The 14,212-nt window shown below is 56.9% G+C and overlaps 7 protein-coding genes across 7 annotated transcripts; all 7 read left to right on the top strand.

The window, feature by feature from the left end:
* Positions 1–323: 323 nt before the first annotated feature.
* On the top strand, positions 324–1,598 carry LINJ_21_0100 (conserved hypothetical protein; the record flags this gene model as incomplete). Its single annotated transcript, XM_001465466.1, has 1 exon — positions 324–1,598. The coding sequence occupies one exon, from the start codon at positions 324–326 to the stop codon at positions 1,596–1,598; it is 1,275 nt and encodes a 424-aa protein (XP_001465503.1).
* A 1,048-nt stretch (positions 1,599–2,646) lies between these two features.
* Positions 2,647–3,504, top strand: LINJ_21_0110 (conserved hypothetical protein; the record flags this gene model as incomplete). Its single annotated transcript, XM_001465465.1, has 1 exon — positions 2,647–3,504. One exon carries the CDS (start codon positions 2,647–2,649, stop codon positions 3,502–3,504), a length of 858 nt encoding a protein of 285 aa, XP_001465502.1.
* Positions 3,505–4,374: 870 nt separating this feature from the next.
* Positions 4,375–5,748, top strand: LINJ_21_0120 (conserved hypothetical protein; the record flags this gene model as incomplete). The annotated part of the gene is made up of 1 exon (XM_003392398.1): positions 4,375–5,748. One exon carries the CDS (start codon positions 4,375–4,377, stop codon positions 5,746–5,748), a length of 1,374 nt encoding a protein of 457 aa, XP_003392446.1.
* Positions 5,749–7,800: 2,052 nt separating this feature from the next.
* LINJ_21_0130 (conserved hypothetical protein) lies at positions 7,801–8,352 on the top strand (the record flags this gene model as incomplete). Its single annotated transcript, XM_001465464.1, has 1 exon — positions 7,801–8,352. One exon carries the CDS (start codon positions 7,801–7,803, stop codon positions 8,350–8,352), a length of 552 nt encoding a protein of 183 aa, XP_001465501.1.
* Positions 8,353–9,298: 946 nt separating this feature from the next.
* On the top strand, positions 9,299–9,754 carry LINJ_21_0140 (conserved hypothetical protein; the record flags this gene model as incomplete). Its single annotated transcript, XM_001465463.1, has 1 exon — positions 9,299–9,754. The coding sequence occupies one exon, from the start codon at positions 9,299–9,301 to the stop codon at positions 9,752–9,754; it is 456 nt and encodes a 151-aa protein (XP_001465500.1).
* Positions 9,755–10,651: 897 nt separating this feature from the next.
* Positions 10,652–11,230, top strand: LINJ_21_0150 (conserved hypothetical protein; the record flags this gene model as incomplete). Its single annotated transcript, XM_001465462.1, has 1 exon — positions 10,652–11,230. The coding sequence occupies one exon, from the start codon at positions 10,652–10,654 to the stop codon at positions 11,228–11,230; it is 579 nt and encodes a 192-aa protein (XP_001465499.1).
* A 739-nt stretch (positions 11,231–11,969) lies between these two features.
* Positions 11,970–14,210, top strand: LINJ_21_0160 (putative calpain; the record flags this gene model as incomplete). Its single annotated transcript, XM_001465461.2, has 1 exon — positions 11,970–14,210. A coding segment is annotated over one exon (2,241 nt), but the record flags the coding sequence as incomplete, so codon positions are not given.
* Between the last annotated feature and the right edge of the window lie 2 nt (positions 14,211–14,212).

Here is a 14,212-nt window from a genome sequence, read left to right on the forward strand (position 1 = left end):
GTGGGTGTGAGAACCATTTTCATGCCGCACAATCCTACGCTCACCTGCATACGCAACGCACTAGTCTCCCTCCTCTCTTCCCCTTATACTCAACTCATTGGTGCAGCAGAAATAGCGACAAGAGCGACCCGTGCTTTCGCAGTCACACGGAGGGACTCTACAGAGACGGGGCCTGCCAGTTATACTTAATTCGAGACCGTCACTCCTGCACGCGATTTCCGTTGTACAGCAGCAGACACTTTGCTTCAGGCAGCTGCGCACCTCAAAAGAAGTGCCGTGCTTTATGTGTGTGTGACTTCATTTCTTCCTCGAAGCGCCAAAAGATGGGAAATACGTGCACCAAGACCGGCGAGGTGGTAGACAATCGCAGCAATGGCACTTCTGGCAGCAAGCACTTCAACCGATACAGGACGAAGCAGTACGCCAAGCCGGAGGATGTGCCGTCTCCTCCGGCAAACGATGAGAGGGTAGCTGACCTTAAGAAAATGACTGTGGTAAAGAAAATTGAGGCACTTCAGCATATGCTGAAACCCGTCGTCTCTGTTGTACTGTCGGAGTTGCTTCATGAAGATTTCCGTCAGTTCACTTCCGTCTTTGCCCGCGGGAAGGCAGCGCTTGCAGTGGCGTCGTGTGCCCAGGCGCAGCGACCGCGGCATATTCTGGCAGCCGGTGAGGACAGGAGTGTGGCGCTGCTCAACTACGAGACGGGCCACGTGATGCAGCGCTGGGTACACGCTCACCAAAACGACATCAACTGCGTTACGACACCGACCTCGTCGGGAGTGTTTGCCACTGCCAGCCGTGACAAGACTGTGAAGGTGTGGAATTTAACCTCGGACAGCTCCCTCGCGGAGCTGCGCGGGCACACGCTTACTGTGACCAGCATCGACACGAACCCTGGCTGCAACCTACTCGTGTCGGGCAGCAAAGACAATACAGTGCGCCTGTGGGACGTCAACAGGGCTGAGGAGCTGTTTTGTGGGGATGTCAAGCTCAACATTGTGCACTTTGTCCGCTTCATGTCATCCATGAATTGCGTCGCGCAGGGCGGCGAAGACTTGGCGGTTCGTCTGTGGGATGTGCGTACAAAGGGCACGCACAGCGACCTGCACCTCTCCAAGACAATCGAAGGAATGGATTACTATCCGGTCTGCTGTGAAACAATACCCGAAAATCCGTACATGCTGCTCACCGGTCATAACGGCGTGAACGACTGTGGGTCGTACGTCGCACAGTGGGACGTGCGAACCGGAAAGCGCGTGGCTTTGTACAAAGGCCACGGCTCCACCGTCTCTAGTGTGCGAATGGTGGCCGCCAGCGTGTACGGGAATGGCTCCTTTTTCACCTCTAGCGATGACGGGACGTTTGGTGTGTGGAACTTAGAAGACGGGGAAGCGAGTAGGGAGGTGCAGCTCTCGGTGGAGCATCACTTTTGCCTCCCGGAGGGCCGCGTCACCACCTTCGAGGCGGAGGACAACGGCGACATAGTAATTGCATTAGAAAACGGCTGCCTAGTCGTGCTTCGTCCCGCTGTCAAGGGCGACTCTGTTGTTCCTTCACTTCGACTGCGCTACGTCGGCGTGCTCACTGTGCAGTAATGAGACATATGGCCGGAGAAGTAATATCAAGAGAGTCTTTTTTTTGCGTTTCTTTTTCTCGATATTGTGGTGAGACCTGCTCGCATAATCAGAAAAGAGAGGAAGAAGGCAGGGCCGGGGGTGGCTGGGACGCACATGCATGGACCCTTCCCTCCCCCTCCCCCATATCAGAGTATGTACGGCATGTTTTTCCTTGTTAAAATATTCGACTCTCTGCTTTGCTGCTGCAGTTCCACACGCCTTCCGACTCTTGTTGAAGTTGCCTTCTCCTTGTTTCTCTAAACGTACAGTGTTTCTTGATCGCGTGACTATGCCTCTGTGTGTATGTGTCTTTTTTTTTGCGCTTCTTCTTTCCTCTTGCGCGTGTCGGTCGTGGGCTACACTTCTCTCTCAGCTTCCTCAAAGCCGCATAGCTCATCATCACCTCCTCGACCCCCGTCGACGTCACGAATGTTGTCAATACCGGACTCGCACACGGCCTTTTAGTCCATGCAGAACGCATCCAACAAGCGCTGCTGCCGGGTGGTCGTGTGTGCTTGTCGACTATGTAGCCTCTCCTCCTTTTCACTGATCGTAGACGCATGGCCACAGCAATGCCAGCAATCTGCCATGAAAAGGAGGAAGGTGGGCCGCGCGTCCATGATACTCCGGTGTTTTCCCTCAGGGCTTCAAATCGAGCCTGCTTGCTGGCATACGTGCGTATCTGTTACTTAGGCAGCAACGCATCCGTTGATGATACTCTCTCTCTCTGTCTTTTGTTGCATTTTTCACTTGTGTCTTCAACCACGTCCGTCATCGCGCAGTTTCACGCTACTCGAAATACGCCCCTCACTCGTGCCAGCAGTGGTGGATGACTGTGAGCACAGCGACTCAGAAAACCAGTGGCTGCATCAGCGAGCCACGCGAGGGCCGACTCCGCCTCGTGTACGCGGCGCACCAGAGGCTGGAGGACGAGCTGAGCACGCTTCTTGCCTTCGCCACGGCGGCGAGAAAGCACGACGAAAATGCATCGCAGTCCCATGATGGCTTCTCACCATGGACAGGGCTGATGGAATCCGCCGTAAAATGCGTTGACGCCACCTCCCGCTGCCTTCGACTCTTCAATCCTACAAGGACGATCACGCAGTCCAAAGGCATGACTACGCTAGCCAAGCTCTACGGCACAGGCGCAGCACCCCACGAAAGAGTGATCACCTTTCTTATGCACATCCGTGACGCATTCGACGGCGTGTTGCCTGTAGAAATCGCGCTAAGCGGCGGGCACTGTCTCCAGAGACTAGACCCATCCGCTGCAGATGAGTACCTTTTAGCTTTCGTCACCGACTGGTTAGCGCTAGCAGCTGCGGCGGACGAGCAGGCAGGTCCCTTCCGACGGCGGTTTCGCGACCGACTTTCGACGGACAACGCACAGAAAACGTTTCACCTCCATTTTCGTGCGGCCGTGCTTCTCCAGATTGAGTGCGCTGCACAGTCCGGGCGCAAGCACGTCTTCGCAGCGTACAACACGCAGGTGATGGATGCTATTCTGACCCCTTTCACTCGAGAGGAACTACAAAAGTACGAGGCCACGTGCTGGCAAGAAGCAGCGCGGCACCGCGAGGTGGAAAGCGTGGTGGCTGTGCCTTTTGTGTCTGCAGCTCCTGCCTCGACGGTGTCGTCTGCACTCGCCGCATACAAGCAGCAAGGGACACAGCGGGGCACCTCGACCGAGGCGCGTCGAGGAGGTGCAGTCGCCCCATCGTCCTCCGGAATGGCAAACTGGAGGCATGATGCCATCCGCATTCTTGCCTTCCTCCTCCTGGCAGTTCTGCTTCGCTTTGCGTGGGGCCCTCTGGCAAGGGCGTTGAAGAGCGTCCTGCAAGTCACACGCGCAGCACCGGCACGCCAGCGTACCTTGGCACTGTGAAGAATGTTTCAAGCTGCCGCATCCCCCCCCTTCGTTGTGCGGCTGGACAGTTTGTTTTTCTCCGTCGTGGAGGAAAGGCACGCAGCGCTCCCTCCCAAGCACTGCCAGCCTCGATCGGAAACAGCACAAGTGCGGAAGGCATGCTCGGCTTCTCCGTGCGCAAAGCCCTCCACTCCCATCACCCTTACCTGCGAGTTCTGCTTATAAAGAGGTTTCTCTCACGGTAAGTGCTTTTTCTTCCCTACTGTCACGATAGCCATCCAGCACTGCGACAACACACGCACACGTCGGTTGTCATCGCGCACCCCTACTTTCACACCCCGCCGCTGTTTGCCCGTGGAAAAACCTCCCCGCTATCTTTTTGATTTGATGGTACGCTCAGCCTGTCTTATGGGCCACCATTGTGCTGTGAAGGTGGCTTCCAGAGCGTGTATGAGCGCATGTATAACTCTACCGCCACACAGCGGGCACCACCTCCTTCGGCGGTGCGATCCCTCTACCCTTTTCCCCATCTCCTCTTGTTTGCTCTCTATCGCTTGGATTCGTATCGTTTTCGCCTTTCGAACGTCCTTTGTCCCACTCGCTCCTGCGTGTATGTGCGCATGTGTGTGCGTGGGGGGGGGCTATTAAACGCATGGCATACATACAACGACAACATGTCACAAGTATCACTCGCTCTCTTCACTGCTGCAGCAGCTGGCGTGCGCCTTTTTTCCCTCGTATTTCCCATTCCCTGAATCGATTCAGCACACACACACACATATACATACACGAAAGCTCTTTCCATCATCACACACGGACCACCGTGTAACCGGCAGCACAACGTACCAGAGGTCTGACAAAAAGCTGCGCTGGACACATCCCCACAAAATGACGATTACAGACTTCTTTGCTCGCTTAGAGAAGAAGTACCAGGTGTTGTTTATCTTTATCATCTTCACCATGAACAACGGATTTGCCTGGCTCATGTTCGAGCCTGTCGCCGATTGGCTGAAGACGAATGTGCATGGAATGACAAGCCGGTCGCTGCAGCTGCTGTCCTCGTGGCAGCCACTTGTCTTCCTCTGTACGTTCATTCCTATAATGAAGCTGGTGACGAGGTATGATGGGCTGCGCCTTGCTGTGCGCATCGGCACTGCTGCTGAGATTGCGGGCGCTGCTTTTAAGCTCGTTGGCGCCTTTGCGCACAAGTCCACCTTTGGTCTAGTCATGCTCAACATTGGCCAGATCTTCAGCGGTGTCGGCTCTCCTGTCGCCACCGGCGCTGTTTCGGCGCTGTCAGCCACGTGGTTCGAGCCGGAGGAGCGCACGCGTGCCACCGCGGCCTCGGTGCTATTCAACAGTGTGGGCAACTCGCTGTGCTACATCTTCATCCCCACACTAACGAAGAAGCTGTCTTTTTCCGCAGTGACCGTCTACGAGCTGTTGATGGCTGCCATTGGTCTTAGTCTAGCCTGGGTTATCATGCCTCAGGAGCCGGAGTCGGCGGAGATGTGCACGGAGACGAAGGAGCAGACGACGCTGCAGCACAGCGCCGCGTCAGAGTCAAAGAACGATGGCGATGTTGTGGTCCACTCCAAGGAGCACATATCGTTGGTGACGCAGCTGCGCTCTCTATGGTCCATTCCGTCGTGTGTGTGCCTGCTGGTTGTGTACGCGTGGCTGAGCGGTGGCTTCTCGGCATGGATCTCGCTCTTCGCCGATACCTACTCCAAGTTCTACTCGGAGGAGTTCATCGGCATCATGAGCTTCTTCGGCATGATCGCCTACGTGGCGGGAGGTATCGCCTCCTCCTATGTGGTGGACCTGTATTTCTCACGTCAGATGAAGTACGTCATCTTCTTCTGTATCACCATGAACATGCTGTGCAATCTCATCTTCATAGCCTGCACGCCGAACGACAAGAGCTACTCTCTGTGGAACCTGGGTCAGTCGTTCATTGTCTTTTCTACGGCGCTCTGCGGCTTCTGGAATGGCGCCGCGGCTCCGCTTTTCTACGAGCTGGTGGCAGAGATTTCGTTCCCCGTGGAGGAAGGCGTTAGTGGCATTTGTATCTCTGTCATGGAGAACGTCGGCGCCCTCGTGTTTTACCAGGTCGTCTCCCGCTTCTTCACGGGCCAATCAATGAGCGTGGCATACTCGTTCGGCATGACAGTCGCCGTGGCGCTGACGGCCGCCGTGAAGCAGCGCTACAACCGCTCCTACCATGCCTACCTGCTCCAGAACGCCGAGGAAAACTGCTAGAAGAAATGGGGAGGGGAAAAAAGCTACTGATTCGCGCACCGCTCTCGCCATCGATTTCACTTGTGGACCTCTTTGCATTTCTCTCTCCCGCCTCGGGGGTATATCGGTGTCATTGCTGGCTTGCCTATCTCGAAGGATACAGTGATTCCTAGGTGATACTAGAAGCGCATGTCTCTTTCCCTCTCTGTGCGGGGTCGCGAAGGGGGGGGCGCGTGTGTGCAGGCAATCTTTGCTTGCACACACTGGTGTAGTCGTGCCGTGTGCCGTCGAAGAAGAGGCAAATGGAAAGTCAGCACACCCATTCAAGTCCATGTCCACACACATGCACGCATGCCTACCGGTAGGCTGCTGACTCTTATTTTTCACATCTCTTTTTTTCGATGGCTTCGTGCTTATGTGCGTACATGCGTATTGGCCTTATCACTATATTATCATCTCCTGTCTCCACCGACCAAAGGACTCCGCTCTCTCCAACTTAGAGAGATGCCAATGCAAGGCTTTTGTGCGTGCATGTCTGTCCCTGTGTGCATGTGTGCGTAGTATACAAGAGGGTAAAAGAAAGACCCCTCTCCACAGCGCAGACACACGCATGCGGTGGCGAGTGAGGGAGTATGATGCGTTTGCATGTTGTTGTTGTGTTGTTTTTCCTTTCTCAGAGTGCCGCGTCTCTTTTTCCTTTCTGCTGCTGGAGGTTCATGTGGCTGCAGCGCTCATGGCATCCTACGATTTGCTTTTGTGTTGAGCGTCAACGGTGAAGACGTGCGTGCGTGTGTGTGTGTGTGTGTGCGGCTGTGGCATGTTCCTCTTCTCTGTATGTTTCGCAGGCTTTCTCGCTGTGTCGCAAGTTTTTTTGGGTGTGCGCTTTATCCTCGTGCTGCTCTCGCCTTTTCCCACGGTACATGGTATTTGCCTTCGTACTGGGCAGCTTCCGTGCTGCTCGATACGTCTGGAAGGTGGTGGGTGAATAAAAGATGCTCAAACCATGAGGATGCTGTCGTCTTCACCATTGACTTTCACCCCCTACGAAACATTACAAGCGGCCAGCACGTTTGCCGCTGATACTGAAATGAATGCGTGCGGGTATGTGCTGAGGTAGGGGTGTCTATGAATGCTGTGCTCTTTTTCAGGCTTCGTGCCCATTCGTCTCATTCATGTGCCCTTTCTCTGTTTTATTTGATCAGTGCCATAGGTGGATAAGCGAGGACGCCAGCGCCAGTCGAGTGAGTGGCAGAATAGAGCGGAAAAAAAAGAAGACACAAAAGGAAACGGTGTGGGCTAGACTGTATTAGTCCAGTATGATATATGATGCAGGACCTTTGTGCGCTCTGGTGCCTCTACACACGCCGCCTGCGCGCATTGTGTCAGACTGAGATGCAGATGTGCGAGTGTGCATTCCGCTATTCTTTTGTTGCTGTTTCTTCTGCGCCCCTTCGGATCTCTTGATCTTCTATCGATGAATGTTCCTTTCCTCCGCCCCATCCTCGAACAGGGGAAACAGGTGTGCAGTGGACAGTAAGCGGGTTTCACAGGCTTTCACGGCTCTTCCTTGTACATCCTTTCAGATGCCCGCTTCTCCAACTCCACGGCTGCACCTTGCGATAACGAAGGTTCTCTATGAACTGAGCACTTCCACCGGACGGCACTCAGCGACTGTAGCTGTCGCCCTCCCCCTTTCCGCTACTCTTTCAATAATACAATGCGTTAATGTATCTCACACTCCGTTGTTGGGCTGTCACCGGTACTGTTTCTGCTGCCCTTTCATCACCGCCTATTCCGAACCAAGCTGCCCTCCCCCCTCTCCGCACTGCCCTACATCACTATCTTCTGCTTCTGCCAACGCTTTACGTACATGTGGGGCTCTCCCGTCTCTTGGGCGCAAGGAAAAGAGTCGTGAGGGGCAAAGTGCGCCTCGTGGCGAGAGTCGTTGGCATACACTCCTTTCTTTCTCGTCGCTGGCTCGGCAACTGGGTGGCTGCGCTGCCCCCACCCCCTCAAAACACTGGCACACACATATTTTGATAGAGCCTTTCTCCCTTTCACGAGCGTGGAGATATGGATGTCAAGTACGGCGACTGGAAAAATGCCAGGCCGCGCGCCCATCTGATGATCCTTTTCCTGTTCATTATAACCGACCTCATGAACATCATGTGCTACATCCTGTACCTGTTGCCGTCACGGGAATACTACGGCGTGTATGGCTCCAACGCGTACATTACCTTCAGCTGCATAGGTGTTTTCATCTTTGCGGGAGTGAGTGCGCCGCTCATCTACTGGCCTTATGCACACGGCAATGAGATGTCGCCCGTGTCGCGGCGTAATGCGCTGTGCCTGGGCATAATCATTTCCTTTCTCGCTCATGGCTTCCCAATGGCGTGGCTGGAACTGTGGCTGGTCACTACGTTTGGCTGGACCGAGTTGCTCCAGGCTATTTCCTTGTTCCTCACCCTTTTGTGCTTCATCATCGGCTTCCTCGTCACGTGGGTGGCCTACTCGTGGAAGCTGAGCAAGATGTTGCAAATCCGGTACGGCAACGCGGCCCCCAGCCAATCAGCCGTTCCCTCTGCTCAGCTGGCACGAAGCTCATCACGCGCCTACCGCATTTGAGAGAGGGAGAACGCATACCACACACCCCTTAACAAAGGATGCAGCTTCGCCTTTAGACTAGGGCTGTCTCATTCCTTTCTTTTTTGCCCCGATAGTCCTGTGTACTGTCTCTTGCTCTCCTTCACACCCTTCCGCCTTGACTCTTCAATGGCTGCTCGTCAGAGTGTCTGGTGTTGAACTCCCCTTTGGGCAGATGTCTCCTCTCACCCTAGATGTCGCTAGATGCGTGCGCGTTTTGTGTTGCTACCCACTGCTGCTCCTCTCGAGGGGCATCGAGTACAGGAGCTGAGGGCGTGGCTGTGTGTGTGCCTCCGCCCACCCTCTTCTTCAGGGCCCTCTCTGCATCGTGTGTGTGTCGGTGTGCGCCTCTCCACTTCTCTCTTGCGCACTGTATCGGCCATTTACTGCATTCCAAGATGGAAACGATAACAAGAGTCACTGGAGATCGGAGGAGGAGCAAAGTCGGTCCTCATTGGACCCTTTTCCCACTCCCCAACAGAGGAGGCTCAGTGCGGCAAGAACTGCAACAAACTCCCTACTGCATGGCCGCAATAAAGTGGTTCCAACTCCTTCCCACTGCGGGAAGTGCCGCCTGAGACGCGCTCATCGCTCGTCTGCGGCTGACTGGCGCTTGCTTTGCACACTGCGACCATGGCTCTCTCTTCTCTTAGTTTTCATGTTCTCTCCCGTCCTCCCCCTCTCCGCCATCGCTCGCTCTCGTCGTTGTGCTGTTGTTCGCCGTTTTTCTTCTTTGCCTGGAGCTTAGTGGCGCCGCTGTACAGAGCAGCGCCAAGTCTCGTCTCTCCTGCTTTTCGAAGCGGCACTGCAGCTGCTGCTGCTGCTGACGCCGCAGTGGCAAGCGTCCTCTCAGCCGCGTAACCGCGTGTTACGGCAGCAGTAGGCCAAAGCTCTGTCTCTCCCCTTTTTATTTTATTCGTTAGCTGCGATGTTTCGCATTTGCTTGATCTGCTTCCCTAAGGCGGGATGCGAGGAGATCACGCGCCAGGCGCGTCGCGTAGTGCTCAAGCCACAGGAATACTTCGCGCAGCACCGCATGCAGGTATGGCAGATGCGGTTCAAGGAAATGGGCCCTCCCTTCTCGCGTGTCTGGGTGGCGCTTGGGGGCAAGATGCGCCGCCGTCGCATTGGCCGGCAAATAGATGTGAAGGACATGCGCTACTACTGGCGCCCCATCGAGCCGCAGTACCAGCGCCTGTATATGTCGCGTCTTCGTATCAAGGACCACTCAAACAAGCGCGTGCAACCGATGCGTCTGCGAGCGACGAACAACGACATTGGCCAGGCCTCCTCGCTGAGGGAATGGGAGCGTTCTAGCGACCGCAAGTACGGAGCCGCCCTCGCGCCTCCCAAAAAACGAGACTTTGAGTTTCGCGTCTTCTGAGGTGCAGCTGTTCACATTTGCTTGCCATGCTTTTTGGCATTGGCGCGCTCTCTACCGGCGGCCGTCAGCTCGGGTGCGTCCCCTGCCTCTTGTCTCCTCTATCCCCGTGTGCATCCCTCCCTCTTCGCGTATCTTCAGCCTCTGCGACGCCCCTCTCACGTGTGCATGCGTAAACGGAGGTCAGGCTGCATGAAAGTGGGGAGGAGGGATTCTTAAACAGGAAGCGCTGGACTCTGTTGTTGTTTCTACTGTAGAGCTAAGCATGGGCGTTGAAATAGGATATATCGGTGCACATGGGGTTGCCCAAATGGGGCGTGATCTGCTCGTTGCTGACGAGTGTCATGGTGTGTCTCTCCGTCTCAAGCTCTGCGCAGGGCCATGCGCGCTGCCCGAGTTTGTGGAGCTGTCCAAAGCTGCGCCTTGCATGGAGCAACGTTCATACCCACTTCCCATGTCCCTCTCTCATGCCGCTTGGTTCTCCGCACCGGTGCCGACGCAGACGATTCCGTCCCCCTCCAATATCCCCTCGTCTCTCTTTTCGCGTTTGTCTTGGAGCTCTTCCCTGGCGATTGCTGGTCTGTCGAAGTGAAGCGCAGGGAATGTACACACCGCGCTGCTGTGTGTTTCCCTTCCTATCCGCACCTTTCCTTGTTTCTCCGTCCTCAAATCACCTTCCTCTCGCTCACCCAGGCACACACACACACACACACATATATATATATATACGCCTCATTCACTGTAGTGCCCTGTTCTTCCTCGAGCGTGTGTGTGCAGCAACTCGAACGCACTGCTGCAGAGTCGAAGGCTTTTGCTCGTTGCGGAGCTATCCACACACCTGCGCGCACGCGCTCCATTCTCCCTTTCCTTCTAGCTTGGTGTGGCCGGTCTGTTGCCGCGATGATGGAGAGCCCCCGCTCGCTATCCGGTCGCGAAGAGGTACGCGTCTTCCAGAGCACGCTCGACAAGCGGACTGTGACGACGACTGTCTTCGCTCAGCCTTCGTTCTACATGGGCCTGGGCAGTGCCTTGGTGATGGTGCTGACACAGCGCTTCCCAGAGGAGCTCATGCACCGCAAGTACCTTAGCATGTCGTACAACGGCATCCGTGCACCATCGCTGCTGGTCATTCCCTTCTGCGCTATCAGCGGCATGTACTTCTCCGTTGCCAGCGTTATCACTGCTGCGCCCACGCCGCTTGTAGGCCATCTATTCGGGTACGGGGTGAGTGTAGGTGTTGGGCTCACCATGTTGTGGTTGCGGCGCGTCTCGTGGTACTACCCTCTCCTTGGCCTCATGTATCTGTCATTTGGCGGTCTGCACCACTATCGCAAGATGATGGTGTACGGTGACAACGCCCCTATCTTTTACTGGTCGGACTTTGGCGAGATCTACCGTGACAGAAAAGCGCGCCGCCTGGAGAAGAAGCGGTGCACCGAAGAGAAGGCCATGGTGCAACAAGAGCGTGCAATCGAGTAGTGACGATGGCAGCGGCACCGGCGAGGCCCCCTCCCCCTCAGATCCTCAGCGAGTACGGCGGCCACGTGCGCAGGGCGCGCATCTGCCGCACCTACGCACGCTGGTTAATGTCGCTTTTTCGCCTCTCCCCTCTCCACATGTCTCTCTGTTTCTGTGCCGTGCCGGCGACACAGTTACGACCACGACGGCAGTGCCACGTACCGTGCCACCATCCCCCCATCCGCCTGGACACTCACACGCGACTAACGAAGCGGAAGCATGGACACATCAAGGAGCGCTCTCGCCCCCCTCTCCCACTCACCCACCCCACACACGCACACACCTGAAGCACATGAGGCCAAGTGCGCCCCCGACAACAGCAGACCTGCAGGGAAGGAAGGTATCCGGCTGGTGGTTAAACAGCCGCAGCCCCTCCCTCTCCTTGTTCTTTACGTGGGACGTGCTTTGTAGCCTCAACAGGGGCCCTGTATCGCTCTCCCTCCCCCGCTTCCGCCTCTTGCTCATCCCTCCCTCTACGCCTCCCGCTCTGTCTGTCGGCCGAAGCACCTCACGCGTGTCGAGCCGAACCGACGCGCGCTTTTGACTTTTTGATCGTGACGGAGTCGCAGCGCCGACACACGCACACACAAGCACACGCGGCTCCGTTTCGACGGCACCCGAAGGGATCACACGCGCCACAGATTCGCGTGCGGTCTCCTGAAGTTTGCCTCTCTCCCGTTACTCCCTAGGGCGGGCGTGTATGGGCACAAAGCAGTCGCCATACACATACCCAGATACATTGACACACACGCACACAGAGATTGAACCGTTCGCAGCAATGCCGTCCAATGCTGAGCTCTATATATACTACTGTCGGCGCTCCGCATGCCACCCCAATAGCGCGGTGAAGCGCTACCTCGACGACACAGCCAGCAGCCCGCTCGAGGTAGTGGATGTCTCGGCGAACTACTTGGGCACGCGCGGCCTTATTCCTGTCTTGGACCTCGTAAAGAACACCAAGACGGTGCACACGTTGGATTTGAGCAACAACATGATGGAGCTGGAGCATGTGGAGCACCTGGCGTACTGCCTCGCCCTCCACCCCTGCATGCGGACGGTGCGCCTGTGCAACGACGGGTTGCATGACGGCCACGTCGACGCGCTGCTGCAGCTGCTGGCGGAAAACGCGTCCATTGAGCACGTTTCTGTAGAGGGCAACAACTTGACGGCGGCTTCGGTGCAGGCTATTGCACGGGCGCTAGAAAAGAGCAAGGCGGTGCGGGCGCAGCGCCGCCGCGAGGAGGAGGAGCACGACTCCTATCTGAAGAGCCACACGCCCCGAGCGCGTCTATCCTTTCAAGCACGCCTCTCCGACCACATATCGGCGGCAGAGTCCGGCGGCTACACCCACTACGCGACGTGGTGGAAGAACCCGCAGTACAGCGTGAAGCTCTCTCGCTCGTCGCGCGTGTTGTTTGTGCTGGAGTGCGCCCATGCCGAGGCCGCCAATCAGGTAGGAATGCTGCTGATGCGTCACGACGGCGTGCACCGCGTTGTCGAAATCCTTGCTGATACCCTTGTTGTGGAAAGCTCCATCGAAGATCAGCGGTGCGCTATGGAGGCCCACCTTCGCATGGATGAGTCGTACGTTGTGATGCCCTTCTCCTTTAACGTGGGCCGCGCCGTGGACTTTACGCTGGTCGCCACCCTTCGCAACGACCACACTGCGCAGGAGGAGGGCTGGATCACGGTAGAGCGGCTCAACGCGCGGTACGACTGGTGCATGCGAACGGTGGAAGCGGCCTGGACGAGCGACAACGCCGGCGGAGGCCCGGACTGCCTTTCCTGGCGGCGCAACGACATGTACCACCTCACGTGCGCGAACACCGCCGCCGCTGCGGGGCAGCAGCAGCAGCCGTCCTTCATGGCCACCGTGCACGTATTGCTCATGAAGGAGGCTGATCCGTACGAGAACGATAGTCGGGCAATTGGGCTGGACGTGGTCACCTACGACGTCCACAACGCGACTGCTCCGCCGCTGCTATGTACCCCCGAAGTCGTGCGCGCGTCCCACTCTCACCAGCGGAAGACCTTTATTTCGCTGCAGTTCAGCATGCCTGTCGCAGAGCTGGACGTGTTCGTTGTCCCGAGTACGGCGGAGGCGAGGCAGACGGGGACGTATAGCATCACCGTTTTCAGCTCGGTGTCAGTCGACTTCGCGAGGTCGGCGTTCCCGCACGGGTGGCGCTATCGCACCGTGACCGGCTACTGGGATGCCGACTGCTGTGGTGGGTGTCGTCAGCTGTATCAGTCGTGGAAGAACAACCCTGCCACGGAGGTGTGCGTCGAGGATGCCGCGAAGTCTCTCGTGGCATGCGTTGAGGTGCACGCGGCGGAAGCAACGACGGTGGCGCAGAGTGCAGAGGAGAAGACGGCTACTGCAGCCGCCGAAGAAACACCGGCGGCGATGGAAAGGAAGGCAGAGCTGGAGGAGTTGCGTCAACGTCACCGCAGCTCTAAGCGAGAAGTCTGCGTCGCCGTGGTGAGCTGCAGCCCGCCGTCGTACGCCGAGTTGGCCGTGTCGGCGCTGTCGGAAAAGTCAGCGATGGCGGTAGCCAGCGATATTCAGCAGCCCGTCTTTGTCGTACCAATGCTCCGCCACGCCGCCGAGACGGGCGCCTACACTTTGGAGCTCTTCTCCTCTTCTTCTTTTGTCGTCTGCGGGGCAACACAGTCGCTCGCCGTACGACAGCGAAAGGCACAGCTGGCTGCCTACTCCGCCGAAAACGGGCGGCGCGCAGCACAGCAAAACGCAGAGCAGCAAGCTTGTCGCGGTGGCGCCGACCTGCCCGCCCTGCGTGAGGAGAGACGGGCAATATTGGACAGGCTCTACGCGACTGACCTGCCGTTTGTCGACCGCGACTTCCCGCGCGGCACATCGTCCCTGTTTCTAGACCCGGCTGGTGCCCCGCCGCTAAACTTTCCGGCGGTGACGGAGTGGAG

This window comes from Leishmania infantum, chromosome 21 (genome assembly GCF_000002875.2).
Source record: "Leishmania infantum JPCM5 genome chromosome 21".
NCBI classification, from domain to species: domain Eukaryota; phylum Euglenozoa; class Kinetoplastea; order Trypanosomatida; family Trypanosomatidae; genus Leishmania; species Leishmania infantum.